This window comes from Leopardus geoffroyi, chromosome D3 (genome assembly GCF_018350155.1).
Source record: "Leopardus geoffroyi isolate Oge1 chromosome D3, O.geoffroyi_Oge1_pat1.0, whole genome shotgun sequence".
NCBI classification, from domain to species: domain Eukaryota; kingdom Metazoa; phylum Chordata; class Mammalia; order Carnivora; family Felidae; genus Leopardus; species Leopardus geoffroyi.
In genome coordinates, this window is record NC_059339.1 from 2,874,421 (window position 1) to 2,899,314 (window position 24,894).

The window sequence follows — 24,894 nt, forward strand, 5'->3', positions numbered from 1 at the left end:
ATTTCTACATAGATCTATCCTTATCAAAATACTTTTAAGATAATGGATTTCACCCACATAGATTGCCTTTGTGAATGAAAACCATTATGTTCACCCACAATAATAGTACTTAGAGTTCTATCAGTTATTAAAACCTATCCAATTAACATAAGGAGTCGCTGCTGTCGGCATTCTTTATGGATTTGTGACTCTGTGCGCCTGTGGTATTTTAAAGAGATTTAGATAATATTGGAAATTTCACGAAATGTACTTCATTTTGGAAAAGAAGCACAAAAGAAATACCGATCTCGTGTTTGGGGCAGGTGAGAAGAGACTGCAAGTTACTATAAATCAGGTTTTAGAGAAATGTAGATTTTTCAAGGCACAAGCTTTGAAAGCCAAAGTCAAGCCCAGATTTATTTTCTTGAGCACACAGAGTGGGCATTAACATAAATTCTATTGCTACCGGTCTGAAAAGATTAGGTATTTAACGGTTCCTGCCATGCCTACAATGAGAAAGGATCCGAAGCCTTTACTTGTGTGTCATTTCTAAGAATATTTTTTACAAGACCGATTATGTCTCTTCATAATAGCTTCTTGGATTTCACATTTCCAAAGCTCCCTAAATTTGCAAATGACCAGCAGCAGTAACTGAATAACAGCCAAGAGAGAAAAGAACCTTTTCTTCTGCAAACCTGTGGTAACATTCACCCAGTTACTTACCCAGGGAGGACTGAGGTGCTGTGCCCACTGCCCCGCGGTCTGAAGACAGCAGTAAGTGAGACACGTGGTGTCCTCGTTTTTGTCCATCTTGTAGTCTGGAGCAGGAGACAGCTTGAAAGTCTAAACCATCGAGGCACGTGGGTGGTTCAGTCAGTTGAGCGTCCGGCTTCGGCTCAGGTCATGATCTCACGGTTCGTGGGTTCGAGCCCCACGTCGGGCTCTGTGCCGACAGCTCAGAGCCTGGAGCTGCTTCGGATTCTGAGTCTCCCTCTCTCTCTGCCCCAACCCCAGTCGTGCTCTGTTTCTCTCTGTCTCTCAAAAATAAATAAACATTAAAAAAATTTTTTAAGTGTAAATCTCTCAACTGAGAAGGCTAAACAATGAATTACTTAATAATTTTTATTTTTTCTCATCTTAATAATCATGTAACTTAACAAATTAACCTTCAACGTGAAAAACAGGGTCATCTCTAATTGTACGTGCTACAGAGTTGAAGAGGGAGCGTTCTAATGGGGAATGGATGGTGGGGGGGGGGTTGTACACTGGGGGCCGGGACTAGCAGAAGCCCCTTGGTGGTCAGAGAAGATTCTTGGAGGTGGTGATCCCACAGATGAGGCGTGACGGACGGGCCAGGGCTGTGAGGTCCTGCCTCACCCCCTGCACCTGCCTCACTTGGAACCGCCTTGCGCCACCCAAGCCAAGGTTCACGTTACTCTTCCTGAGTCCCACTTTCTGCGGTGAATCCTTCCCTCGCTGCTGTGTTTACTTTATGGCATCATTGCTCTCTTCTAATATCCCTTAAACGTGGAGCCGTAAACCTTTTGCCTCGCGCTGGTTTGCCGATTGCCCTGTCTGCTGAGTCATTTGTCTCGGACCGTGTTGGTGTGTGCATGTGTTTTATAGATCCAGTCGGGGCGGGGAGGCTTCTGAATCACTAGGGAAAGTGGCCATCCGTCGTGGGCAGAGATAATTCCCGGTGGTTCTCAACCTCTGCTGTCTGTGAGAATCACCTGGGGAGATGTTAAATTTCCAAAGGTCCAGACGGCAGCCCGTACAGTTAAATCAGAATCTCTGAGTGCATAATCCAGCATCAGCGCTGTTTAATCTGCCCCAGTGATGCCAGGAGCCACTAAGTTTGGAAGTCACTGGGTTAGAATGTCCGGTGAAGATACGACACTCCTGATGTCTGGGACTCATCTCCCCAGGTCTGAGGCGGATTCCTGGCATTGGTCAGATCTCTCCTGCAGCCTTGCTTGAGGGGTACAGTTCTGGACTCAACCTCAGGTGTGCTAGAGCCTTAGGAGGACAAGGCTCCGATATGTCCGACGCTTTTCACACCCCTGGCTGCCCATCGTGGTGGCTGGACTGAAAGTGATTCTCTCCTGGAAGTATTAAGCTGTTGGCCAGAGCCAGGGTCACCATCTCACCCTGCTGGTTTTGAGCAAACCTGTGACCAGGTCGGGATTCAACCCTTGACTTCAGACTCAATAATGCCATGCACGGACCACCTGGGCAGATCAGCAGCAGTTGCATTCTTGGCTACACATCGGTTGGAACATGCCTGCCAAAGCCCAGCTGAATTCAGTAGAAAAAAAATCATGATGGCGGCACAAGGTGGTGATCTCCCCGCGATCCCAGCAAATGCAGCAATGCTTCCTTATGTTCCTGCTCTGCGTTCAGCAGCATCCGACAAAGTTGAGTTGCTTTAACCATGTGACTCAGTTTCCCCTGCAGGCTTTATGATTGTGACACGATTTCCTGAGTCCAGCCAGGCAACGTGGAAGCTAGAGATATCTATAAGGATCCACCAGTGAAGCATTTTCGCTTTCAATGTGGCACCAAACACTGAAGGGAACACGGCCATGAGGCGAGTTACCTGTTGAAAGAGGGAGTTGACTGCACCTTGATGGGCCTCATGCTAGGCACGCATGACACCCAGAGGCAGAGCTCACACGGTGTCTCCCGCAGGTACTCAGGGCTGTGTGTGGAGAGGCCCCAAAGCCCTACCCTCCTGGAGCTTTATATTCTGGTGTGGTCAAACAGGCAAGAGATGTAGAGAAAAATGATTTCTGGAAATGACCAGGGCAATGTTGTAGAATACCAAGATGAGTGGTTTCAAAGACTTTCCCTAATGCTGGCTTCCATCATGGCGGCTTGAGTGAAGTTGACAGGGGTGGAGGTGGAAGGAAGTGGCTGGGTGTGCAGGACTCATTGGAGCTGGTGCTCCCAGGATGCTCTGCTGGATGGGACACGGGGGTGGACTAAAGGATGAATCACGATCCCTGAGGCTCTGCCCAGAGCAACCAGGTGGCACCGTATACTATTTGGAGCGCTGGAAGAGGAGAGCTTCAAGGCGGGGATAGCAAGAGTTCTGTTTGGGACCCAGGGAGTTGGGCAGACCCCATTGGAAAGGTCGGGCAGGCAGGGGAACATCTGAGTCAGGAGCTCATGGGAGAGGTCAGAGCCGGAGACGTCAGTCTGCAAATGAGCAGAACCCAGATATCTCAGGACTGGATGAGATCACTTCCAATGGTTTGGCCTTCCGCGGTCACATGGGGCCACTGACACCTGACAACAGAGTTGCTTCGCCCACACTTCTCTGCATTTCAAATGGGTGAGAGTTAGATCGGTGTCCGCAGTCTCGTTCACAGAGCCTCGCTGTACGGGACGGCGTAGAATCATTTTCATTTTCGTCAAGCACGCCCGGCACCCATCTGTGTTTCGCGGAGGACTGCCCAGCCAGCCACACACAGCTGTGAATCCTGGAATCCTAGGCCTGGATACCCAGAAGAGATGGGGTTAGAAAGACTCCGGCTGGGGGAGTAGCCAAGAATACTGATTTTGTTCCTCCTAAAGGTGGCATTCCCACCCCCACCCCCCAGAAAGGGAAGCAGAGATCTAAGAAACATTTCCACGGCCAGTAGTACATCATGGGGGTGAAGTCAATGCAGGGATGGCTGTGCTCATTGAAAAAACCCAGACTCCTCTTTCCTTGCCTCCCAGAACAATCTTAATTGCATCCCCCCGCAATTCCCAATTAGTGTGGGCTCAAGACATGCAAACTCATTTTTTGCATTAGCCTAAGAAAAACGCAATTAAGAAGTTGTCTGGTGGAAAAAAAGAAAAAGCCCATAATGTATTCCACGGCCAGACTGCAGATGACTTTTGGACTTCACACGATTTGGGATTAGCCACGCCACTGGATGTTCATTAGCATAGATAACCGAGACGTGGCTCCAAGCCCCACCAATAAGTCTCTCCGAAATCCCTATGGCTTACGGGTCAAAAAAGGACTCGGAACTGCTTACCATCCCTCTGGAGGGTTGGGGTTCTAAGCAAGACCAGCTTTCAGGTGCCCACTGAGTCAAATGAAGTCTGCAGCAGCCCTTTGATGTTTATTAATTTTGTATGACCTTTCCGTACCGATTGAATTAATTCCTTAGTTTCACGTACCATAAAACCAATAGGCTTCTTCCAGCCTACGGAAAATTCTGTTGCCTTTGACAATTTGACATGCATTTTTCTGTAGTGATAGAGAAAGGGGCTGACAGCTCGTTTAGTTAAAGGCTACAGGCAAAAACTCCCCCAGTTTCAAAGAGCAAATACTTTATGATATCAAGAGAACTCTATCAACAGACATAAATTAAATATTCATGCCGAGCTTCACAGAATTGCTGTTTGGAACCAAGGCTGAAGCGAAGATTCTCATAAGAACCGTCAATGACAGTCTCAGTCGTCAATCACAGATATATGCTGAGGGTACTCAACGGCATCTTGTAATTCTGTCAGGCTTTTCTCATCAGGGAGAGCAGTGAGCCCCTGGATGTATCATTTCCGACACACGGTCTCCTGCTTTAACAAAAAAGTTATAAAAGTTCTAAACGAAGCCACGTCCTTACCCCTGTGTCCTTAATGTGTCCTGCTTGTTTTCAGTTTAGCTGTTGGGATCGGGCGAAGTTTGCGTCCTGGACTGCTGGATCACACACGTGTTGGCAGTCCAGAATCATCTATACGAGGCGTCCCAGACTCAGCCTCCTGCGGCCAGCCGTGTGGCACACAGGAGATGGGAACTTTGGTGGAAGGGAGGGGAGTCACTACTTGGAGCTTACGGAATGATACCCCAGACTTGTCTGTTCTGATTACTCGAGACAAACCAGAAATCCAGATTTTCGCATATCTCCCAATTTTTAAATGTTGTGAACAGTTGAAAAGGATTAAATCTGTGCGGTTCCAGCAAAGCCCTCCGTGAGCTGGATTCAGCCTGACACAACCCTAATTTACGAACTTTGATTTGAATCGGGAGAATTGAGTTGTGCGAAATGGAAGACTTAAAGTTCTTCGATGTCTTAAGGGACGTCACCCAGCCGTACGAGGAGGGACGCTTGAACACACGCTGCGGCGTGGATGAAGCATGAGGGCGTGATGCCTCCTGAAAGCAGCCGGTCACGGGAGACCATGTGTCGCATGAATCACCTCCTGTGAAATGTCCACAACTGGGAAATTCATGGAGACACGAAGTAGGTTGGCCATGGCTGACGGCCGGAGCCAGGCTGGTGGACGGGAGGGGACAATAGCCACAGGGCACAGGGCACCGGGCTTCTTTTCAAGATGATAAAAATGGTCTCAGATAGACTGTGGTGATGGTCGCACACATCTCTGAATATATTGAAAAGTAACGAATTGCACACTCTCATGGGTGACTCATGTGGGATGTGAATTGTATCTCAATAAAGCTGTCAAGAAAAATAACGACACGAACGGCTCCCAAAACCCGCTCTTCCTCCCTCGAGCAGGGAGCTGAAATTTTCAGCACCCAAAACCGATCCCACCAAGTCTGGGATTCACACCACCGCCCACCCTGGCTCACTGGAAGCATCCCCCCCTAAAACTCAATTCAAAAGTTAAACTTATGTCCTGTTTCCAGAAAATTCAGGCCGATGGTAGTGTGCATTTTGACTTAGCCTCCCTTCCTGCCGAGAAGGTCTCGGACGCTCTGTCCACACGTCCTGTTGCCAGTGTTGCCGAGGATTAAAAAGGAACATCGCGACGAAAACCCATCATTTTGTACACTTTCTCCAGGGCCAGGGATGTCCGTCCATTCCCGGGCTCACATACAAAGTCAGGCATATACTGTAGTTTCCCCGTCTTTCTTGGAAATGCCACTTTGAAAGCACTAATGTCACGGATAAAATTGGCTTAAAGTCTTAAATTCGTTAATACGCCTTTGTCTTACTGATCAGGAGGAGGCTAGACAGCCTATTCGGTGGGGACGAAGGGTTAATCTGCGCCCCTCTCCTTAATACAATACAAGGACGGAACACATGGGGCTTATGCACGTCCTAAAGTGCTTTCTGAGACTCCCAATTGACTCCTTTTTTTCTTTTCTTTTTTTAATGCAGAGTCTGTTTGCCTAGCATCCCGAAAGAGGCTTGCGTTATTTTTGTCCCTTAGAGTCCTGCAGCAGTGAATGTCATAAATAGAAATCTCTATTTGACCACATCCTTGAGGATGTCAAGAATGCTTGGCCAATTGGCTTAGCAGCTTACTGAGTTTGAACAGTGGCAGGAACCTGGCCCGAGGGTCTCCCCACGGTGACGTCCTCCTCCTCAGGGGATTTTGGTAATGCCGTCTAATCAGCTTAAGGAGCTAATTAAACAGCTGTCACTTAGCTCCTTAATTCTGAAACTTGATGCTAAATACGATTTGAAATTAGTTATGCAAAACTGAGCAGTGCTTTTATAAGAGCAGATTTCTTCAGGTGGCACAGGATAAAAGGGGGCCGCGTTCCCAGACAGCAGGGGTCGTGGGGTGACCGGGAGAAGTGAACCAGGGTCCTGGGAAAACACTGGCCCTGCTGGTGGGTGCGGGCAGGCAAGCAAGAGTTTAAAAATCTCACCCTTTTTACCCACAAGGGATCTCATGGTTAGGGGCGATTCATTATCCACCAGGAGAGAAGTCACCAGTTGGAGCCCATACGGAGGTCAACACGCCGTGTAAATGTACGTTGTCCCGGCCTCTTGGTGTTTTTTACAAAGCGTGAGCCCAATGTGAAATTCAGGAGATTTCGCATAGAAATATCGATTCTCAGCCTCTCTCAAAAAAAATCAGGAAATGTGCAAAACCTGAGTTTGCAAAACACAGCCTCTAAGCCTCAAAACCTCCCGTTTTTCCTTCCGTGTTCAGACACTTGAATGCTCCTTGCTTGGGCTCCAGGTGAGCGGCCGGCTCATGCTTGGGGCACCTGCGGCTGAAAAATACACCTTTAATTCTGAAGTTCCTGTCAGTGCTGTAAGAGGCGCACGCTGTGGGCCGCTGGGTCCCTGCCTGTCCCCGCAGTCTCGCTCCAGGACAGGGCCAGCGCTCACGGGCGTGCAGTTGGGTTGTGTCTCCCCGCCTCCCCTCCCCTTCGCTCACCCCCTGCTTCCCTCCCTCTCTCAGTCTCTCTCTCACTTTTTCCTTCTGCCAAGAACATCCTGAATTAATATAAGTCACCGCATGTCTTATGATACTACTAATAATAGCCAACCTTATTGAAAAATTGGTGATGCCAAGCACCATTTGAACACTTGGCATGCGTTAGCGTTCCCGTCCCTCACGAGAACTCACCAAGGTAGATGCTACTTAGAACCCCACTTTCCAGGTGAGAAAAACGAGGTGCACAGTGCTTACGTGACCCGCACATGAGCAGGCTTTACCAGATGCCATTGAGATCTTCTTGAAAGACGGGAAGGTTGGCCCGAGGGGGTACGTGACTTGGCCGAGATCGCCCAGCTGTGCCAAGGGAGGGCTCACGCTATTCAGCCTGGGCTCCCCTTCCCGGCTCCTGCTCTCAGGCTGCTAGGCACGGCGGGAAGAAATCCTGAGGCCACGTCGAGTGGCCATCATGACGATGCTAACGCGTGGTTTTCTTACCACCTGCCAGTCACGGTTGAGTGCCTCTCACGTATTTGGTCCTCACTTCCAGCCAATAACATGGAACTGTTCACGGTCCCCATTGAACACATGAGGAAACTGAGGCACGGTGCAGTCCCCACCTAGGTTGCCTACAGTCCTGGAGCCAGTAGGTATAGAAAGTCGGGTTCAAAGTCACGCTGTCTGGCCCCAGAACCAGGCCCTACTTCCTCCATATATAATTTTTCTTATGTAATGTCGATAATAAACTGTAGACACCAACACTGATCATTTCCACCTGGAGGGATTAAGAAAGATGTAGCATTTGAGTTGGGCCTAGAACGTACTATCTTAGGATCATTTTTTTTTTAAGTTTATTTATTTTTGACACAGAGAGAGAGAGAGAGAGAGAGAAAGACAGAGCATGAGCGGGGGAGGGGCAGAGAGAGAGGGAGACGCAGAATCCGAAGCAGGCTCCGGGCTCCGAGCCGTCAGCCCAGAGCCCGACGCGGGGCTCGAACCCACGAACCGCGAGATCGTGACCTGGGCCGAAGTCAGACGCCTAACCGAGTGAGCCACCCAGGTGCCCCTCTTAGGATCATTTTTAATAGGAAGCTCCTCTGGTGTAAAAAATACGATTTTAAACGTTGATTTATATTTGGTTTTCAAGAGTACGTCGACCACATACAGCCTGCCGGCTCTGGTCACACGAAGCCCCGTATGCTGCAAAGCCTGCAGTTGCTGCCAACAGGAAGAACATTGAGGATTTCCCTCCTGCTTCTGTGCTTTGAAAACCTCCCCCATCCTTTGCTGCGTTCTGTTTATTAAAACAAGCAAAGGCAAGGCGGAAGAAGAGGTGACCAGGAACATGTGGACACAGAAATAACAGGACACAGGACAGAGTCCCTGGCACGGTTCACTCCTGCAGCACGTTCTCGAGGCCGCCCGCCCCCCACCGCTTCCCAGGGGACGTTTGGAGAAGCCTGCAGACGTCTCTTGTTGCCACGGCTGGAAGAGGCCGTTCCTGGCATCCAGTGGGTTGCGTGCAGGGATGCTGCTAAACATACAAAGTGCACACGATAGCCTGAAAACAAGGAATTATCTGGCCCCAGAACAGCAGTAGCCCGGAGGCTGGAAAACGGCCCCACGGTGTGTGAGCATCGGAGGCCCGTTTCCAGATTCCAGCTTCTGGACTCAACCTTCGTATAAAGCATGGAAGGCTGTGTGGTAGTTGGGGGCACGGTGGGGGCATTGTCAGCCCTGGGAAGAAGGAAGTGTCAGCTGGAAACGAGAGGAAGTTGGGAGGCCGCGGTGGTAGGAAGAGTGGGCGGGAGTTGGAACCAGGCTCATACTGTCGTTTCCTACGGCGCGTGGGGGTCTCAGGCGTCCGTGGCTGCGTGAGGGGACGCCGGTGGTCATGCAGCAGTGGCCACTTACGCTCTCGTTAGGATTCTAGGAGTTGATGGGACTCGGTGAGGCGGCTTCCGCTGGGGCAGGGAGTCCTCTGGAAGGCTTCCTCGTGGACATGTCTGTGGGGTGGGCAATGGGTCACAGCCATGGCCGTGGACCAGACCACCTCCGCTGGCCCCTCCTGTGCACCTGGGCCTCCACACACCTTGGCGGCCGAGTTCCACGAACGAGCATCATCGGAGAAAACCCAGTGGCTCCGTGGCCAAGCCTCACAAGTAACACAACCTTACCTGCACGGCGTGTCGACCGCACGTGTGAGTCACAGAGGCCAGCCCGTACTGAAGGCCAGGGCACCCTGTGTCCACCACCACCCAGGAGGAGTGTCACCGCCTCTGCAGACACAACCCCTCAGGAATCGACACAGCATCTCTTTAATTTTTTTTTGTTTAACGTTGATTCATTTTTGGGACAGAGCGTGAGTAGGGGAGGGGCAGAGAGAGAAGGAGACACAGAATCCAAAAGGTTCAGGCTCTAAGCTGTCAGCACAGAGCCCGACGTGGGGCTTGAACCCACAAACTGCGAGATCATAACCTGAGCCAAAGTTGGACGCTTAACCGACCGAGCCACCCAGGCACCTACAACACGTTATGTCTTGATTAGAGGTGTGTTTGCTTAAAGTTAGAAATAAAGCCAATGGAGGAACGAAATCAGGAATCTAATTGTGGTGGTTTGGAAAACAGAGAGAGACGAGGTTTCACCTGTCGTGCCAGAAAATCGGCAGATGATGGCTGAGCCCGCTGTACCAAGAAAGTGTAACGTAGCGTGTTGTTTAGACAGATGAAAATGCCTCAGTAACAGTTAGGAGTCCAAAGTGGTTGCCAGAGGGGAACGAAATAGTGGTAAGGAATGGAGATAAGGATGGCCTTTGGTGGCATTTTATGGTAAACCCTTCCACAAGTAGAGCATTTCAACCATGAGGTGGTATGTTTTCATTCACATAGAGAAGCAGCACCATGCACCTGACTTGCTTCAGCGGCTTCCGGAAGACGGCCCGGCTAGCGAGAGGCGCACACTGCCATCAGCCCCGTGTGGGCTCTGCTGTGTGGCATCTTTGCCGCTTCCCCACGGGTGGGACGATAATTGTATTTTACCTGCTACGGCTGCTAGAATGTGGTAATTCTCCATACTGTGCCACAACCATTAAACTGAGGCGCTGATGTCCTTTTAAAAACAGAGGGGTTCATAAATGTGTTTGCAGCACAGGCCAAATTGACGGATGTGCCCCACTTGTTAAAAGAAGCACACAGGTGCCCCCTTTGGCAACAGGTCTGCTAAACTTGGAGCGACACAGAGAAAATCAGCATGGCCCTTTGCAAGGATGACGCACAAATTTCTGAAGCATTCCGTATTTTATTTTTCAAAAATTTTTTTAACATTTATTCAGTTTTGATAGACAGAGAGAGACAGAGTGTGAGTGGGGGAGGCACAGAGAGAAAGAGGGAGACACAGAATCTGAAACAGTCTCCAGGCTCTGAGCCATTAGCACAGAGCCCGATGCGGGGCTCAAACTCACGAACTGCGAGATCATGACCTGAGGCAAAGTTGGACGCTCAACCGACTGAGCCACCCAGGTGCCCCAGGCATTCTGTATTTTTTTTTAAAAAGGCGTGGGAGGAGGGCACTTGTTGGGATGAGCACTGGGTGTTGTATGGAACCCAATTTGACAATAAATTATATTTAAAAATAAAAAATATAAATTAAAAGAAGCATGCAATTTACTTATGATGCAGCATTATTGCTAGTGAAATGTAGTATTTCGATGGTCACGTACTAGCTCTTTTGTTTCCTGTGGTATGAATGGCAGACTGCAGCCCGTCATCTAGTAAGTGTATGTTATTTATGGGGAAATCGGTCGCGGGGGCTGGAATAACAGAGCTTGACCAAACCATCAAAAAACAAGGACAGGGTGATGAGTCGTTCTTCTGTTCATTGGGTTATTGATCTTTGTGGGGAAATGCATCAAAAAAGACTTAGGAAAATAACCACAGTTAAGAAATCACACTGAGGAAGAACACAGCTGCAGAGGGGTCTGGTCTCTGCACTGACTTGGGCTGGGTCTGTCCGAGCTCACGACAACAGAAATTAGGAGACGGAGGGCCAGCCGCCCAGCATGTGGAGGCAAGGTTAGCTTTCATACCTGAGCAATCTGTTTTGGCTTGGGGCAGAGTTCAGAGTGTTCATGAATATTTTTATTTTTGGAAACTGGAATTGGGAAGTGTCGTGTGTTAGTTAGGATAGATTAGGTGTTATCCGGTAGCCAGTGGCCCCAAAAGTCTTTGTTGCCTGAAGACGAGGAAAGCATATTCATCACTCTTGCTTCCTGTCCTGCGTGGGTCGGTAGAAAGCTCTTCTCCGCACAGTGACTGGGGTAACCAGGCTAACAGGCTCTCCCATCTCATGGTGGTCCCATCTGGAACATGGCAGCTCCATCTGGAACATGGCGGCCTCCTCAGTCACCAGGGCAGCGGATGAGAAAGGTCGTAATTGTGCATGAAAGCTTTCTTGCCCCAACCCAAGAAGTAAGACAACACTTCCCTCCCATTTTGGGAGCTATGAGTGTCGTGTGGCTCTGTCTAACTGCAAGGGACCTGGAAAATACAGGGGGACAAGTGGCATGCCTCCTGAGCCTTCCTTTTTCTGTCTTACACTGAAATCCGACCATGTGACATAACCATCAGCATCCAGACTGACTGACCAGGTATGTCTTCCGATCAGTCACGACTCATGCCATACTGTGTGTTTTAGGGTTTTCCCTCCATATTTCAAATATCACCTTTAAGTATGATATAATTTAGCAGGAGGAAGAAAATCACTTTTATACCAGATATGAACATCTGTCTTTAACCGCAGAGTATATTGTTTTATTTTTTTAATATTAAAATTTTCTCTAAGTTTATACAAATTTTTGCAAATTTACAGAGATTTATTTTTTTTTATATTTTATTGTTAAGTTGGCTAACGTAAACTGAATTCTTGTATCTTACGCCCCTCTGACATTTGACGTCCTAGAATTCAGTCTCTTGTGGACAAAGAATCATAAGGTCATACTTCTCTGTGTTGTTGGAGGTGGGGTCTAGAGCCAAGGGTAAATGATGCCAATATAATAACATTTTAGGGGCTCTTAGAGGGCTGAAAAAGAAAACCAAAGCAGGAAGCACCACAATCCCAGACTTCAAGCTATATTACAAAGCTGTAATCACCAAGACAGTATGGTACTGGCACAAAAACAAACCCTCAGATCAATGGAGCAGAATAGAAAACCCAGAAACAGACCCACAGACGTATGGCCAACTAATCTTTGACAAAGCGGGACAGAATATCCAATGGAGAAAAGATAGTCTCTTCAGCAAATGGTGTTGGGAAAACTGGACAGCGACATGCAGAAGAACGAACCTGAACCAGTTTCTTACATCTTACACAAAAATAAACTCAAATTAGATAAAAGACCTAAACATAAGACGTGAAGCCATCAAAATCCTAGAGGAGAAAACAGGCACCAACCTTTTTGACCTCGGCCGCAGCAGCTTCTTACTAGACACGTCTCCGGAGGCAAGGGAAACCAAAGCAAAAATGAACTACTGGGACCTCATCAAAATAAAAGGCTTCTGCACAGCGAAGGAAACAATCAACAAAACGAAAAGGCAACCGACGGAATGGAAGAAGATGTTTGCAAATGACATATCGGATAAAGGGTTAGTATCCACAATGTATTAAGAACTTACCAAACTCAACTCCCAAAAAAACAAGTAATCCAGTGAAGAAATGGGCAAAAGACGTGAATAGACACTTCTCCAAAGAAGACATCCAGATGGCCAACAGACACACGAAAAAATGCTCAACATCACTCATCATCAGGGAAACACAAATCAAAACCACAATGAGATACCACCTTACACCTGTCAGAGTGGCTAACATTAACAGCTCAGGCAACAACAGATGTTGGTGAGGATGCGGAGAGAGAGAATCTCTTTTGCATTGTTGGTGGGAATGCAAACTGGTGCAGCCCCTCTGGAAAACAGTATGGACGTCCCTCAAAAACTGAAAAATAGAACTACCCTGCGACCCAGCAGTTGCACTACTAGGTATTTATCCAAGGGATACAGGGGTGCTGTTTCGAAGGGGCACACGCACCCCAACGTTTATAGCAGCACTATCGACAATAGCCAAAGTATGGAAAGAGCCCAAATGTTCATCGATGGTTGAATGGATAAAGAAGATGTGGTATATAGATACAATGGAGTATTCCTCGGCGATAAAAAAGAATGGAATCTTGCCATTTGTAACTGGATGGAACTGGAGGGTATTATACTAAGTGAAATTTGTCAGAGAAAGACAAATATGATTTCTCTCATATTTGGAATTTAAGAAACAAAACAGATGAACATAGGGGATGGGAAGGAAAAATAGTATAAAAACCGAGAGGGAGATAAACCCTAAGAGACTCTTAAATACAGAGAACACACTGAGGGTTGCTGGAGGGGGTGGGGGATGGGCTAAATGGACGGTGGGCATTAAGGAGGGCACTTGTTGGGATGAGCACTGGGTGTTGTATGTAAGTGATGAATCACTAAATTTTACTCCTGAAATCATTATAAGATTAAATGTTAACTAATTTGGGTGTAAATTTAAAACCATGATTTAAAAAATAATACTAAATATAAAATCAGTCAAATTTCAATTAAAGAGAACCAATAGACCTAGCAGAATATGCCTCTTTGTACTTGAACATCACGAAGATCCCAGAGCATGCGATGCTGATACCGGTCGTGGCAAACCACCAAATGCAGCTGCCCAGAAGACGCTCTCTCTCCATCCTTTACAGCCCCTTGCTGTGGAAATCTCGTGTTCTCTAAATAAATTCCAAAAATCTACTTTGCTCAGCCTCCCCTGGGAGAGAACGGAGTGTCCCTGAGGGATCAGGCTTGTGGTTCAGTCTCTGCCCATTGGATGTGCCTGTGTGACGCTTTCTTTCCAGCAGGGGGAAGGCGATGTATGTGGGAGTTGGGGAGTGTCAACGAGGGTCTAAACCAATGTGTCTGATCTCCCAGCATCCCAGTCGGGGCAGAAGCAGCAGGTGCGTGGCAGGAACACCGAGGGGTTCCACACACTGATCTCGGGAGGTCAGTGGGGGTCTATTGCCGCAACCCCGTCAACAGCGCTGATGCCTCGGCAAACCCCTTTCTGCTGAAATGAACGGGAGTGGATTGCGTTGTCTATGGCTAAGATCCTGGACCCGCACAGTATCTCTCAAGACTGACGGTGGTTTCCAGGATATTCTTGAAGAAGGAGTAAATATACGGAGACAGGTGGGGCACATTTGTAATAGGAGCAGTGCAGTTGCAGAAGTAGCAGGAGGGAGGGACGATGTTGCAGGTAGATGTGCAGTGAGCTCCCAGAGCCCTGCAGGGGACCTTCCCAGAGGGGGTCCGCCCTGTCCGCCTGGATCCTTGACGCAGGGCATGTGAGTCGTCTCCAGATGACCTGGAGGGACGCGCCCACGTGTGTGTCCTTGCCTCAGCGGCGCATTTGACGCCGTCTCATTAAGTGAGTGTCTCCCTTCTCCGAGGATTATAAGCAGAACAGAGTAGAAGCGTTGCTTCTGAAACCTGCTGTGTGAGTTACTGTCATTTCTGGCCACAAGTCTCCGTGCAAACAAGAAAGCCTAGGTGTGTTCTTTTTGTTTTTTAGAAAGTAAGTGAGATACGTGTCCCAGACTCTGTCGTGGGCAGTTTCTCTCCTGACACAGGAGAACTTTGTAGCCACCTGACCCCCGCGCAGGTGGGCAGATGACACCCTGGAGGGAACTCCTGCTTCCAGCCTGACGTCAGACAATTCTGGGAGGCCAGGCCTCTGCAGACGCTAGTGCCCAGGGTCCCTGCTGCAAGGTGGATAGCACCACCTGTCTGCCTCCCACGCCTCTCCCCTGACCCCCCCCCCCCACCGCCCTTGCAAATAAATCGACTCCACCCATTGCCGCCCCAGGCTGTGCTCTGGTGCAGATTCAGACTAATGCCGTCTCCAGCCCGCAAGTTGGGGGACTGAGCTTGGTAATTGTTACGAAGTACGAAGTCTGCATCCCAGTGAGAATTGGGAGGAAACCCTGTGAACCAATGTGCTTTCATCCACCTCCCTGGTCAACTGTGTTGATTACAGTTCCTTGGAAGCAAAGGAAATTGATTCTGGTTAAGTTTGGTTTTTTGGTTTTTGTTGTTGTTGGTTTTTTTTAACTACTTTTGAGGTATTGTTGACGTTTACAAAGCTGTGCATAGTTAATGTATGTAGCTCGTTGAGTTTGGACAGGAGTATACATACCTGTGAAACCAGCCTCATGATCAAGGCCACAGACATAGGCATCACTTTACAAAGTTTCCATTATCATCATCATCATCATCATCATCATTATTATGTGTGTGTGTGTGTGTGTGTGTGTGTGAGAACACTTAACATAAGACCCATCCTCTAAAAAGGAAGTTAGTGATGGGGCGCCTGGGTGGCTCAACTGGTTAAGCGTCCGACTTCAGCTCAGGTCATGATCTCTCAGTTTGTGAGTTCGAACCCCATGTCAGGCTCTGTGCTGACCGCTCGGAGCCTGGAGCCTGCTTCGGATTCTGTGTCTCCCTCTCTCTCTGCCCTTCCCTGGCTTGCTCTCTCTCTCTCTCTCTCTCTCTCTCTCTCTCTCTCAAAAATAAGTAAACATTTAAAAAAATTTTTTAGAAAGGAATTTAGTGAAAGAACATGGGCTCTCCCAAAGAATGGATGGGACAGCCAGAAAGGTGGGAGCCAGGACCTTCATGGAAATGCAGACAACAGGCTGAACAGTTTTCAGGTGCCGCTGACTGCGTAGGAGATCCCAGCATCTCGGCTCCTGCCCGCTCCCCTTGAGTGGAGTTCTGTCCCAGGGGGAGAGGCCCCACCGTGTGTAGAGGATGCCAGCCTACTCTGGGCCGGGGGCAGGGAGGATTGTTGTGACTCTCCTTCCGAAGGAAAAGGGATGATTTTCCCAAAGGAAAATGGGTACGCAGTTCTGGACAAGAGGTCGGCAGGCAAAACCAGAAGCTTCCGTCCGCGGGACTCGTAATAAAAGATGTTATAAGGAACTCGGCCGCGGTATTGCACTCAAGTCCTGTTTGGGGGAGAGCTTGTACCCTTTCTTAAGGTCCTCGTTGGCGGCCCAGGTAGGAAATGCTTCCCTTGTGCACGTCCACACAGAATCAGGCGTAGTGTGCCCGCTGACTGTATTTCCACCTGCTGGAAATGCCCGTCTCCCAGGTGTCTCTCTCAGGGAGTAGGATGCTGTGACACACTCAGCGTGTGCAGGGGAGGGATGTGGCTGGCGGCCGCCAGTGGTGTTACGGGATGTCTGCCCTTGTCTGCCCTCCTCCGGTGGGCTGCTTGAAGCTTACCCGCGATGCTTTGGTTGAGGTTGAAGCGGTGAGACCGCTAACGCCACGCTTCTTTGTATTTCTTCCAACCTTACGCCTCCAGTACGACATATGTGGATGGTCTCAGAACCACATATTAAAATGGCGCATGGTCTCCAAAGGGGCCACGGTGACGGTGAAGACAAAAAAAGTGTTTCCTCCCCCCCTCATTAGGAACAATAAGCAGTTCGACTTGCTGGTTTCAGCCCAAGACGTGGGAAAAGGGAGGGCCTCCTTCTGGCAGGCGGTACGTGATGGGACTGTGGCCCGTCTGTGAGCCACAGAACACGCACACAGGTGTCAATGAGCAAGATCTCAGAATTTGCTGCGCCGTGCGTTTGGAGGGGGCGTCCGCTTCCTTCTCTTTGGCTCGGCCATCGTACCGGTTTCCTGGGGCCGCCGAAACGTGGTGGCCGAAAAACAGCTGACATCTGTCCGCACGCCGTTCTGAGGTCACAGTCCAAAATCAAGATGGCGGCAGGACCACGCTCCCTCGCAAGGCTCTGGGGGAGAATACTTCCTTAGCTCCTCCAGCCTCGGTGGCTGCTGGCTTCCTTGATGTCCCCCGCCTGCAGCCCCACAGAGCCATCTGTCTGTGTCTTCTGGTCTCATGAGGACACCAGCCACTAGATGAGGGTCCACCCCCATCCAGGACGACCTCATTTGAGCTTAACTCATTATATCCGCAAAGCCCCGTCTTCCCGCATGAGGTCGTATTCTGAGGTTCTGAGCGGACGCGGATGCTGGGGGGACGCTGTCCACTCTGGCCCAGCCACCACTCACACCTGCGTGTTTATCAGACACTCAGAGACAGGGTGGGCGAGGCACCAGCCATTGTTGTGAGCTCTCCAGCATTACTAACTCACCAAACCCGGGGCAGACGCGGGAGGGGGGCACTGCTGTGTCCTCAGTCCATAGTCAAAGCTTATGAGGCACCGAGAGTTAGGTGAGTCACCCGAGGTCACCCAGGGGGCCTCGTCCGAGGCGGGATTTGCCCCCAACGCTCCGACAACAGATTCCCTGCCCTCGACCCCCAGCATGATGCATTTTAGCCTCACGCCCTCACCTTTGGGGTGCACGATACAGCCCCAACCAACTCCAGTATCCTCTGTGCTGACAGCAGGAAGAATGGGGAAACACAAATCAACCTTCAGAATCTGCTTTTTTTTTTTTTCAACAAACTTTTTTGGAAGCCTCACCAACTGACTTCCGTTTATATCTCACGGACCAGAACTGTGTCACAAAGTAAGGGCAGCCCAAAAAAAAAAAAAAAAAGCGGTAATTTTAGCTGGGCATCTTACAGCCTCAGACAAAATGGGGGGTTTTCGAGGAGGGCAGAGAGGAGGGTGGACACCAAGTGGGCAACCCCCAGGTCAACCTCGCGGTGCGTTCTAGAAGGGCCCCCGTGCCATGTTTATCTCGCCATCATTTCCTCTCCTCTGTTTTTCAAATGGATGTTGGAGGGTGAAAGTGAACCAGTCACTGTGTTCACAAAGCAGAAAATCAGGCTGCCAGAGGCCTGAGGAAGCTTAAGAGAAACAAACACTCTAATTCCGGGCCCAATCCATCAGACCTTGGTATGAGACTCTATATTCCTCGGTTTTACCGCAGCAGATCCTGCCCCGTGCACCAGCTCGTACCCCACGCGGGCAGAGCGCTCTGGACAGCACCCGTCCAGAGTGTTCTCTGAAACCACCAAGGGCTGCCTCGTCTGCTCGCGCAGCAGGCTGGACCTGCCGGGCACGGTCGGCCCCCGGAGCACCTCTCAGGAGGTGCCGTATAAATAACCCAGCTCCCTCGCCCCACCATGGAATTATTTTTAAGTGTGTATTTTAGGTAATTTCCCTGCAAGGGAATGTCTGAAATATCTAACACACATGGTGTGTTTTGCATCACAGCCCAGTCCCGCGGGATCAAACTCCAGCTGTCCACCATGGCAGCTGGCGTGGCCCACGCGCCTTCCCGGCTCTCTCTTCCCTGCTCCCCTACTGACACTTCCCGAACCCCCCAAATAAACCGCCCTTGAATCCTTGCGCCGGAGTCGGTTTCTAGAGGGGATCCGAGCAAAGATGTGAGTCATCGCTTCTCCAGCAAAATCCGGACAGGGATTGCTTCCTTACAAGAGATAAAGAGTCGAGTCCCCAGAAACGTATCTGTGGCCTCTCTTACGAGGTTGCCCCTTTTTTCTCAAGGCACCGTCACCTTCTCCCGCCATTTTTGCCTCCTCCTGGCCTCTGGAGAGCCCGACGCTCTGTGGTCAGATACCCAGTGAGTCACTGCTGGCGTGCACGGCGTCCAGGTAGCAGAGGGAGCATGGAGCCACCAGTGAGGACGGACACGAGCTTTCTCGAGAGGTTCCTTCCTTGATTTCCCAGCTCTGAAGGCCTGGGGTGAAGAGAGCCCATGACCGTAAGGCAGCTGAGCTCTCTAGGGATTTATGGCATCTAATCATCCGGGCACTTGCGGGTCGAATGTGCAGGGCACGTCCACCACCTCTTACCTGGAGACTTTTACGAGCTGTGCACCTGTCATTCGCCTCCCGGGGACGGCAGAGCTGCGCCGGAGAGAGCGCTCTTGACCTTGAAAAACTGGACGTGCACAGAGAAGGCAGGGAGGACCTGAAAGTTGCCTCACGAATCCCCACGAGATCCTGCAGGCAGAGCGGCGTGCCCATTCGGAGGCCGGGGAGCACCCCAGACATCTGGGCTTACAGATGGTCGCCAGCTAATTCCTGCCGCCGTTCCTTCCCGTGCTGGCGTCCATATGCACACGCTGAAGGCCTCTCGGCTTTTACTGGTGGACAGAGACGCTCGTAACCCTTCCTGCACGGAGGTGCAAAATCGCTCTCCTCTTCCCTGAAACTCATGTCCGCGGTCATGATGCCCCGCTCCCCACCCCGGTCTGCTCCTTCCTTTGGGATGAGCCACTTTGGGCCAGAGAGTTAAGGAGCATTTTCCCGTATTTTTCCAAAGTGTGAACGGTCCTCTTGGATCTCTACCCGTTTAGTAGGAGCGTGCACGCGGGCCTCCCTCCCCAGACGCAGCAGAAAGTAGCACCATAGCCTCACTCCCCACCCCCCTTCATTCTTTTACGGTGTTTGTGCCCAAGATGAAATCACATCAGGCTGGGAACTCAGAGGAGGGAACAAAACCAAACCCAAGTGCATAATCAACGGGCCTTTGGAGGCTCCTGCGTATTGAGACAGTATCAGGCATGGTCTTTGAGATTCAGGAACATTCCAAACTGGAGGTCTCTCAGAATTAAATAAAGAAAAAAATACATATGCAGATGTATATATATGCGTGTGTGTGTGTGTGTGTGTATATATATCCAAATCTAAACCAAAGGAGCTAATTATAAGATGAACCTCGTCCTGTAAGGAAAAAAGATCTTACGTAAGAAATAAAGTTAACATAAGGAAAACAGTTATGCAATGCGAAGATGATACATTTCTATTCCTTCTTCTGGCACGCTCCTAAAACGGGCGTTTGTGATTTCACATGAAAATCAAATTAGCTAGAACCTGCCCGAGCCTGGCTCTGAGAGACAGAGATGTACCTCCTAGCAGCCCCCCGGGCGCTTTGCGGTTGCTCTACCAAGGGTGGGCCAGACAAGGTCGGACCTACAGAGGAAACTCCGCATTGGCGCCGATACGACGCCTCTCGGGGACACCGTCGCGTGTGGTCAATGACACTGTGGGCTGGAACTCGGGACGCGTGCTGTACAGAGGCTGCGGGTTACATGGGGACTTTGATCGCATGTGATTGGAGGAGACGGTCCCCGCAGAGGGAAATGAGACCCACTTCTGGTTCTTGGAGCTCAGTTTTCCCCATCTGAGAAATGGGCTCATGTGGCCTCCCAGAGCCCTGTAGGAGTATCTGAAAAAGGCACAGGTGCACTGGGCACAGGTGTGGAGCACGGCCGCTGCTCAGGTCGGGGTTCGTGCGCAGGACTGACAACAGGGAGGGGGTTGTGGATTGCAGTCCTCCTGTTGAGGTCCTCAGCCATACATTCTGCAGACGTGCACCGCTCGCCATAGCTTAGCACTGCGCCGGGCACTGGGGGGGCAGAAGGCACATCCAGCCCCGTGGACCTGGTGGCCTAGAAGAGGGATGACCGACTGAATGACTCCCAAGTGAGACAGCAGCAGTGACAGGTGCCACAGAGGAGATTCTGTGCCTGTGTTTCCCAGGCCCCGGGGAGCTCGGTAAAGCAAATAACAAGGGCAGGCGGGGACATCCCGCGGGACACCCCTTGAGCTGAGCTGAAAAACGTGGTTATCAGGCAGAAGGCATGTTTGGGTGAGTGTGTGCGTGTGTGTGTTTTGCACACAAGTGTCACATCGGTGGGGCTGAGTGTGTCCTTGGAGCCACAAGGGCACTGCAAATGTGCACAGGGGCCAGGACCCAGCAAGAGCCCGGAAAAGGGACAGGAGGTGAGGGACAGGCAGAGCGGGAGAGTCAGAGAGTGAGGGTCTCAGCGTCCACGTGCCCCCCACACACTGTAGGAAGCAGGTGATCTCAGCTCCGTTACGGCGCTTCGCGCCCCTGGCCGACAGCTCACTGCTTAAGGCAGACGCGTGTTGTGTGACTTCAGACCTGCTGGAATAGCTCTCGCGGGGACTGAGCTGCCGGACTCCCTGGCTTCAGATCCCACCTCACTGTTTCCTAGCTGTGTGACCTCGGGCCAGTGACACCACCTCTCTGTGCCATCTACCAAACGGAGAGAATACGAACGCCTGTTGGTCTCATCTGAAAATTAAGATGAGCGGCTCCTGGCACTTGGTGACGTTCGTCAGATGCGCCCCTGCCCCTCCGCACGTGACATCCCTCCCCATCACACTCTCCCTGTGGACGTCCGGGTGACGGGAGACCGTCGGCTCCGGGCGGCGCTGGCGCTGGGGCGTTGGCAGGGGTGGCGGGGAGGCGGTCCGCCCAGCGGGAGGTGTGTGACGGGCAGGTGTGTTTGTTGTTCCAGGAGGCGGAGATCCTGAACACGGCCATCCTCACGGGGAAGACGGTGGCCGTCCCGGTGAAGGTGGTCTCCGTGGAGGAAGACAGCACGGTGACGGATGTGCTCACGTCTGTGGAGTGCAGGTCGTCCGACGAGGATGTCATCAAGGCAAGTCGCCACCTCCCTGTCCTCCCCGGGACTCCGCCGCCATGGCGGTGTCTGTGACCAGCGGCCCCTCCCGGCCCGTCCTGGCTGCCGCGCCGCTGGGGTCCGGAGACCCTCCCCTGCACAGTAGTAGAACAAGGTACAAACCCACGCTGGAGGCTGAGCCTGGTCTGCAAAGCTCCTGCCCTTCGGCGTTTGCCAGGTGCTTCGGGCCTCTTTCCACCCCCTGGGGAGGCCGTGGCGGGGCGGAGGGGGAGGGGGGGGCGGTTCAGGGGCTGGGAAGGAGGGCCAGACCCAGACTGGCCAGGGTGCGGCCGTGCTCCGGGATGACTTCACAGCAAGGTCAGTGGGGGTGTTCTGTGTGCCCCCTGGGAGGGCAGTGCTGTCGGGTTCCCTCCCTGCGCCGCTCCGTCCCGTCACTTACAACCCTGGGCGCGTAGGACGTGCTCAGCAAATGTGTGTTGAATGAATGAGCGAACCGTGCGGTCGGTAACCAGCTAGAAGGGAAAACGTGTCACTGAATCGTGGAGACACTTCTCAGACACTGAGGGCGGTTCTGCACGCGGTCGGCCAGACGAAACAAGATATGGCAGCGCATCGCGGGCAGCGGGGGCGGTGGGAAGGAGGGCGGTGAGGACGCATCCGTGCACACAGAGGGCTGCGGGCTCCCGTGAAGGACATCCGTGCGTGTTCTCACTAGCTCTCACTTGCCCGTCTTCCGATAACAGTAATGTGCTCTCCAGAAAGTTCCTCTATGTCTTTGCACTTAATCCATGTAAGACACGGTGCCGTCCCCACGCCAGCTTCTGGTGCCAGAGTGACCCAGCGTGGCCATAAAGCCTTGCGTCCCTCTGGACCCCGTCACTGGCTCAGGGAGAGACAGGGTCCTAATCCCAGCCGACGAGGGCAGCCTGGAGACGCGGGCTGCAACTCCTGTGAAAGATTTCCCCTCCCGACAAGATCTCCTGCAGTCACCTTCTCGAGGAAGGGACCTGCCGGGGACGCGTCCAACAACAGAGAAGGCAGAGGCACTCTGCAGGGAAGCCAGGTCCTGTGAGGGCGCCCGAGAGCTCGAGTCCCGCCAGACCAGCCAGGCTTGCCCTGAACATTCCCGAACTTGGATCCCTTTTTCTGAGTTAGGCTTGGGATACCAGTCACCAAAGAAGTCCGTCCTCACTTACACATACGCTCTAGAGTCCAGACCGACCCGAGTGATCCCGGGGCTCATGCGGTCACCCCCAGAAACCCGGGGTCTCAAGGGCATCTCAAGCCGCACGGATGGAGGCGCGGCTTAGGAGCCAGCAGACTTCAGCGGTCACGTCCGTCGTGAGTCCTGGGGTCTGGAAATGACGGGAAATCCCACCCACAACGACTCCAGTTTAGAAAAAAACAATCAAAAAGTGTTTCTGGCTGATGTCATTGGGAAGTCCAGAGTCAGGGATAGTTTGGGGGGTTTTATCCAGATAAAATAAAACCTCTCAGAAGGTATCATGAGAACATTCCCACCCCTCCCTTCCTCTCCCTCTGTGTCTGTCTCTTTCTGTGTGTCTGTCTCTCTTTCTCTCTGTTTCTCTGTATCTCTGTGTCTCTGTCTCTGTCTCTTTCTCTTTTCTGTCTCTGTCTCTCTGTCTCTGTTTCTCTGCCTCTGTCTCTCTTTCTCTCTGTTTCTCTGTATCTCTGTCTCTATATCTGTCACTCTCTGTATCTCTGTATCTCCTTTATCTCTGTCTTTGTCTCTTTCTCTGTATCTCTCTGTCTCTGTCTCTTTCTGTCTCTCTCTGTGTGTCTGTCTCTCTCACTCTCTGTCTCCCTCTGTCTCCCTGTCTCTGTCTCTCTCTCTGTCTCTCTGTCCTTCTTTCTCTGCATCTGTCTCTGCCTCTGTCTCTCTGTCTCTTTCTGTCTCTCTCTCTGTCTCTCTGTCTCTGTGTCTCTCAACCCCCACCTGGAGACAGAGCTCCATCCTGTATGGCTTTGCTCCCAGAGGCCACCCTGTGGGAGGAGACAGGCGGCTCTTCGTGGCTCAAATCCCAGGCAGACCTTCTGGGCCCGTCCTGGCACCTGCTTTCTTGGGACCCACCCGGGTGGTCCTCCTTATCCTTGAGCCCAGCCTGCAGCTCCGACCCCCCGACTGTCCGAAGCCTGATCACCCCAAAGTACATGATCCGCGGAGGAGAGGCGGGGAAGGGAGGCCCCAGGACAGCTCTGTGTGCTGTTGGCACAGAAGGGGAACGGGCTTTGTAGATGTGTCCACCCTGCCACTGCCTGGGACTGGGCTTTGGGGGTGAGGGGATTTTAGGAATCCCCAAAGTGGTGCCATGGGCAGCTGGTCTATCACAGGCTGTGGGGAAAAAAAAGACGGATTTGCTGGAGTATCACCAAGACATGGGCCGAGTTGTTCTTCTCCACTGTGGTTCTGGGCGTTCGCGAGCAGCTCCAAAGTGGTCTGGCCGGTCCCTTGTGGGGACAGGGGACTCAGCCCCTCCGTCACAGCTGGACTCGTCACCTTGCAGTATTTTCCCAGCTCAGGGTCCACCCTTGTGTGTCCAGCAGAGACATGCCCGTTGGGAACAGGGCGTGGCCCGGCCCGGCCCGTTCTCCCAGGGTTGGTCCCCGCAGAAGACGGCTACTGACCTCTGTCAGGGGAAGCGAGCGGCCAGACACTGAGCAAGCTTCGTGGACGAGCTGGAGGCCGGGAGCGTGGCCGGAGGGGCGGGGGCCCTCCACCCGGCCGTCGGTCCCCCCGGCACAGCGCTGGGTGTGCATCTGCTGGTTGGCTCCTCCTGGTGGGGGGCTGTGGGCCCCAACAGAGGGAGCCACGGCTGGTACACAGTCCTGCAGGGCACTGCGGGGTTCGGTCACCGAGTAGCACAGGGAGCCGCGAGCAGGAAGGCCCACGTTAGTCCCGTCTTTACCCTCCGGCTGCGGTTCTGCTCTGCAGGGCGGCTCGGTTGTCTCTCTCCAAGACTGCAGCCAGATGGCCTCTAAGTATCCCTCGAAGGAACAGGCAGCAGCAGGGATTAAAGCTCCTCACTGTCTCTGCCGTCCCGCTGGAGACGGCTTCTGCGTCCCCTGCAGGGAGGAGCCGTCAGAAAGCAGCCCGACCTCTAACCCCGTCCCCCGCCAGGCTCGAGCGCGATCCTGTCCTGCCCTGGTGGGGGGGACGCACTGGTGTCCGTGACCTGGCCCCTCTTAGGCTCCTGAGCGCAGCGGGGTCTCGGAGCAGGTGGACCCCCCAGGACACCCCTTCGCCAGTCCACTTGTAGACGAGGTCTCCCACGTCGGGATGGAGTCT

At 51.8% G+C, this 24,894-nt stretch overlaps 1 protein-coding gene and 1 pseudogene across 3 annotated transcripts in view; both read left to right on the forward strand.

The window, feature by feature from the left end:
- The window catches only part of TMEM132D (transmembrane protein 132D), a 564,604-nt gene that overhangs the window by 459,278 nt on the left and 80,432 nt on the right, over positions 1-24,894 (forward strand). For 2 of the 3 annotated variants that reach the window (XM_045459608.1, XM_045459605.1), the window contains one exon: positions 21,462-21,605. The exons of the other annotated variant lie outside the window; for it this stretch is intronic. In XM_045459608.1, coding sequence (XP_045315564.1) covers positions 21,462-21,605 — 144 coding nt within the window. The remainder of the gene's footprint in view (positions 1-21,461; positions 21,606-24,894) is intronic. 3 annotated transcript variants of the gene reach the window in all.
- On the forward strand, positions 10,318-10,416 carry LOC123588681 (annotated as a pseudogene).